A 6,000-nucleotide genomic window follows, 5' to 3' on the forward strand; every position below is an offset into this window, starting at 1 on the left:
TCAGAGAGGCGGTTGTAGCCCCCGGAGGAACTAGGTTTTTCCTCTGGGAGGAGATTCCCAAATGATGAAGCATGTCACTTATGGTGAGTGAGGGAATTCGTCCTTTAAAGGGATATGCCCACAGTCTTAGACTGTGAGGTTTAGTCATTGCTATACATCTGTAGGGTTATTACTTTTCGATAAATACTTACACAAACTTTTTAATACCTTGTTCATTGACCCCAAGATTTCATGCTGTGTTTTGATATAGATTATGGGGAATAAATCTTGTGGCGGTCATCAAATTTTCCCTTAGACCCCCCCTTTTCGAACTGTACTGTTTATTGACAGTGTGTCACCAGCACCCCCATTCACACCAGTGCGGTACTCATAGTCATGTATACATGCCCATATGGTGGTTGGCATGCTCCGCTGCCTGAATGGCGGTGTCACATGTCAATGCATGGCAAGCCATATCGATTTAGCTACCGCCAGGCACCGGTGGTGTCACCAGCACCCCCATTCACACCAGTGCAGTACTCCTAGGCATGGAGAAATGTGGAAATGGAGGTTGGCATGCTCTGCCACTAAAATCGCGGTAGCGCACCCTGGGCCCCAGCAGTGTTACACCGCCCTGGAGCTCGCCCTAGAGCCAATGAGAAGCTCGATAGCGGTGGCATGAGGTAATTTTGAAGATCGCGGTAGGTGTGCTCCGCCACCACGGAGGCGGTCATTGGCTGCATTTGAAAGATGCACCATCGCGGTAGCTTCACCCCGGGCCCCAGCGGTGTTACACCGCCATGGAGTTGCCATAGAGCCAATGGGAAGCTCGATAGCGGTGCCATGATGCAATTTTGAAGATCGCGGTAGGTGTGCTCCGCCACCGCGGAGGCAGTCATTGGCTGCATTTGAGGTAGAGACAGACATGGACCACCAATTGCTGCTGCTTGGCACCTTTGAAACGACCCCAGGGGGCTATATATGTGGGAGTGAGCCTCACATTGCCACTGCTCACAGAGCCTGCTGCCTGAGACCCCTCACCTGCTGCTGCCTCCAGGGACTGCTGCCTGAGACCCCCTCACCTGCTGCTGCCTCCAGGGACTGCTGCCTGAGACCCCTCTCCTGCTGCTGCCTCCAGGGACTGCTGCCTGGGTACCCTCACCACCAAAATCCCCTAATGTTGTCTCACATCCACAGTGATGGCAAGGACAGGGAAGATCCGTGCCAGTCCCTTCACGAGCGAGGAGCTGGAGGTCCTGGTGGACGAGGTGCTCACACAGTACCCAAGGCTATATGGTGCCCCAAATGTCGTGGTGAGTCTTAAACAGTGTTGTGGTAGGGCAGGGGGGCCACACATGTAGTGGACTGATGCAGTATGTGCCTGGGAGTGTGGAGTAGTGTAATGCACTGACTAACATGCTGTCTCCTGTTGGAGGGTGTGTGTACCCAATGACACAGCTTTCCCTCCCTGCACATGTAAGTATGAGTGACCTGTGTTGTGTTTTGTCAGCCATAAAGTGACGCAGAAGGTTTTTCATGCTGTAGTCAGGACAGTGATTGCTTGGCTCATCTTAGCACTGTAGATTGCACACAACCGCCCTTTTGAAGGGGATTTTGTATTCGTGAGATCATGTCCCTCAATGTGACATCCATGACACAGTTATCTATTCACAGGGCAGGGACATTGAGGGCTGCGCAGTCTTGGACACGGTGGGTCACCCCCCCAACACAGGTTGATATGTGATGTATGTATTGCTCAACCCAACAATTGACTGGAGATGTGGGCAGGCAGATTTCAGTGCTGGCATCATGAATGTGTGTGAGATGTGCAGGGACTGTCTTCCCCCTCACACCTGCATGCTTTAACATCAGCTTTTCCCATGCAGGGGTCACATGTGGGCTGTACTATAGTCTCTGATTGATCTATCGTTGGATATGTGATTTGGTTGTATCTTGCTGCTATACTAATAGATGTTGTTACATGGCACTGTATACCTGATCATTTCTCCCTCCCAGTCTCCCATGCCTGCAGCTCAAGGTACACCAGCGTAAGGCCGTGTGGAGGGCCATTGCAGTGAAGGTGCGAGCCCTGGGGGGCTCAAGCCGATGGCGCACCCACTGCCACAAGAGCTGGGATGACATCAGCCGGCTGGCAACGAATGTGGCAGAGATGACCCTGGGGCGGCTTCCTCACACTGGGCGTCTGGCACGGCGCAGCATGACACCACTAATGGGGCGCATCTTGGCGGTGACACAGCCTGAGCTAGATGCACGTTTGAAGGAGCATCAGCAGCAATCCAGGGGTGAGCATTTGGGGAGTCTGAATTTGGATGGGAGTGGCTGCATGTATAGAGACTGTGCCAGTGCTGGCCTCTGTGATGTTGGTAGTGTGATGCTGTGGCATGTACGTGGCTGCTGGCCTGGGTGCCTGTGGCATGCATTTGCCCTACCTGTACTTGCAAAGTTGATTTGGAAGCTGTGCCTTCACATTACATTCTGAGTTGTGCTCTTCAGGTTTCTTCTGCATGGGTGTAGTCTTGGGAATCCCATGGGAGGGAATGTCAGTGTGCCCAATCTAACTCTGCTTACATCAGTGCATCCATTGCATGCACCCATATTGGGGAGGGCTAGATATCTTACAGCAATATGCAGCATTCTATTGTCCCCAAGGTACGACATGGTGGGTGGCATGGGCTAATGTCCATTCTGGACTGTCATGTTGTAGTCTGGGTCTGGGTCTGTGTTGTCCCCTCCTGTTACATCCAGTTCTGTCATTGGCATCAAGTTGTGTGCCCCCATGTCCCTACGTCTGCTCAGAACTAGTTGTGTGTCTGTTTGAACCGAGCCACAAGCAGGGTGTTGTGCTGTGTGGTCATCACATGGCTCACTCATGCCTGAGTTTCCAGTTTCCATGCACTGCTTGAGTCTATGTAGTGAGTTGGCACGATGTGATTGCACAGGGTGGTGTGCAACATGTAGATTTGCTCAACTTTTGTCATGCATTGCTTGCATATGTTTGTTCTGTTTTTGCCACTGACCTGACCCTACATCTCTCCCATGCAGCATCACCTGTGGTTACAGATGGACAGGAGATGGACACCAGTGGGGGTGAAATTAGCACCACAGCTGCCCAGGAGCCCAGTGACACAGATGCCACCAGCGCATCAGAGGGGGACAGGAGTTTGCTGGAGGAGTCCCAGCCTGAGACGCAAAGCACTACATCATCCGATGCCAGCAGGGATGAATCCATGTTGGAGGGCACAGGGAATGGGGACTCTGCATCGACTTCCACCACACAGCAGCCATTGCCCACCCTCCCAGCCACTTTCTCTGGTGCTGCCCGTGTCCGCCTCAGTAAGAGGGGAAGAGTGTCCTTCACCCCTGGCACTGCTGCCCCTGCCCCTGTCCCCCCTGCTGCCATCAGTGCTGAGTCTGTGGACATTTTGCGCCAGCTGTGTGTAGGCCAGACAGCTCTCCTAAATGCCTTCATTGACCACGACAAGATATTGGCCCAGGTGGTTGCCTTCATGGAGGGCATACATTCCGACGTGGGTGGGCTGCACCGGACGTCCAGGCTTTCTCATCAACAGAGACATCTGCCCTGCAACAGGCACATTCTCACAGTCCAGCTCCCGTCCCTTTGTCCACCCCCCTGGCAGTGGCCACGTCTGATGTATGTGGACCATGGTCACTATCGTCAAAGTCACGATACAGCACACGGAGCACACAGCAGCAACAACCCAAGCGGTCCCGTGCGCAGACACCATCCCCACGGAAGACCAAAGGCACCACAGGGCGCAGGGAGAAAAGCCCGTCCGGCTACACCAGGGGACAATTAGCAAAGCAGCAGACCTCAGGCACACATGCCTCAGTGGCATCCCCATCCAAGGACTCTCCTGCCCCTAAGGCATCGCACAAAGATATTCGTACAGTGTCTGTGCCCACCAAGGAGGTGGTGCATGCCATGGGTACACCTGAGAAGGGCTCAAAGGCAGTATCACCAATCACCTCGACTCCCATTCAAAACCTAGTGAAGCAGGGGCCGGAGGGGACTGTAGGGGTGACAACTAGTAAACAGGGGAAGGGGGGGGGGGCAGAGGTGAAGCAAGGCAAAGCGTTCCGCTGGGTCCAGCACATCTCCAGAGGGGCTACCAGCGCCTGCACCTGCTGCAGCAGTGGTGGTGAGTGTGCCTGTTGTGCCCACACCACTTCCCATTGATCCACAGTCAGTCAAACCATTTAGGATCCCCAAGAAGTGGAAGGGCACCCCTCCACAATCTCCCAGCCACACCGTGACTCCCGTCTGCATGACTCCACCTCCACGTGCCACTACACCACCTGGTCCAAGCAGCCCTCAAGCATGCCAAGACACTGAGCGCTCTACCTAGCTGTTCTGCTCTCTCCCCCTTTAAGTGCCCCGACAGTCCCCGAGCCACAGCCAGCTCCCAGTCTGCCTGACACCAAGTCTGAGTGGTAGTCACCCTCACACACCTGTGTCTCACACAGGAGGGCCTGTACTGCACATTGTTGCCCCCTGACTGTGTTGCTGGCCATGGAAAGGTGCAGTCGCACACATTCCCTGTTCAGATTCTCATGGACATGCTCTGCACTCTGCCCTGGCCACTGGCCTTGTTGTTCACTGCTGTTTTGCCCTTGCCTGTGCAGCTTCTCATGGACATGCTCTGCACCCTTACCTGACCACTGGCCTTGTTGTTCACTGCTGGTTTGCCCTTGCCTGTGCAGCTTCTCATGGACATGCTCTGCACCCTGCCCTGGCCACTGGCCTTGTTGTTCACTGCTGTTTTGCCCTTGCCTGTGCAGCTTCTCATGGACATACTCTGCACCCTGCCCTGGCCACTGGGCTTGTTGTTCACTGTTGTTTTGCCCTTGCCTGTGCAGCTTCTCGTGGACATGCTCTGCACCCTGCCCTGGCCACTGGCCTTGTTGTTCACTGCTGTTTTGCCCTTGACTGTGCAGCTTCTCATGGACCTGCTCTGCATTTTGTGCCTTACTCTTCTCATGGTGCCTATCTGTGCAATGTGTGAATAAAAACAGTTGCTCCAGTTGTCTATTTTGTCAGTGTCCTTACTGAATAAAGTTCTTCTGCTGTGTGTAAATGGTTTACTGTGCCACATGGTCTGTGTGGCACTTCAACATGGTCAATGTTTGGGCTCACTTGCTCTCTTTTTTTCAGGGGTGACAGGGGCTTCAGTTCTTCTTGGCCCAGATACTTGTGGTGGCAATGGTGTCAATTTCTAATGTTTATTAGTAGTCATTTACTTGATTAGTTCATGTTGGCTCTATTGTACACATGTTAGGTTGGGGGGCACTGCCAGCACAGGGTGGGTTTCTGCACACAGTATTTCAGGCTGTCCAGGGTCATCATGTGTGTGTTCTTCCTATATGTGTGCCCAGTGGTGTATGTGTGTGGTCATCTTGTGATGGCCAGTCATTCTAGTCCCATGGCTTACTTTCCATGTGTGCTCTTGGATGACCAGGTATTGTGCAGTGTGAAGGGGGTGAGTTTGTGGGGAGTGTTGATGTATTCATGCCTCTGCAATGCCAACTACATACAAGTGTCACCCAGGAGTTGTGTGCCTGTTGTTTTGATTGTTCATCCCTGTGGATGTGGTTGTATGCCCATGTGTGAGTTGTATGTTGTGCACTGTGCAGTGTGTTGGTGTGTCCTGTGTCCTTGCAGTTGTGTCTGACTACTACCTGTTGTTTTTGTCACTTGTGAGTATGCAGATGGTGTTACTGGCAAGTCAGTGTTGTGTTTTGTTGCACATCCATGTGTCTTGTTGCTGTTTGTGGGGACTGTGCAGACCTGCTGCTCCACACTGCCATTGTGGTTGTGTTTTCTCATGCCTTGCTGTCCCATGGTGCCTTCTTGCCTCCAGTGTGGCATGTTGTGTGTGTTGTCATCCCACCCCCTATCTGTGCTTCAGCTGCCTACCCATTGAGGGTCTGCACTCCCTCTCTTTGTGTTTGGTACACTCCTGCCATGCCCCCTACTGACAT

General features: G+C 53.1%; 1 protein-coding gene across 1 annotated transcript in view; it reads left to right on the plus strand.

The window, feature by feature from the left end:
- Window positions 1-5,690, plus strand: part of LOC146869867 (uncharacterized) — a 196,992-nt gene extending 191,302 nt beyond the window's left edge. The window contains exons 2-4 of the mRNA XM_085640675.1: window positions 1,996-2,282; window positions 3,043-3,589; window positions 5,681-5,690. Coding sequence (XP_085496801.1) covers window positions 1,996-2,282; window positions 3,043-3,589; window positions 5,681-5,690 — 844 coding nt within the window. The remainder of the gene's footprint in view (window positions 1-1,995; window positions 2,283-3,042; window positions 3,590-5,680) is intronic.
- Window positions 5,691-6,000: the final 310 nt, after the last annotated feature.

Source organism: Triturus cristatus, chromosome 1_1, assembly GCF_964204655.1.
Source record: "Triturus cristatus chromosome 1_1, aTriCri1.1, whole genome shotgun sequence".
Classification (NCBI taxonomy): Eukaryota; Metazoa; Chordata; class Amphibia; order Caudata; family Salamandridae; genus Triturus; species Triturus cristatus.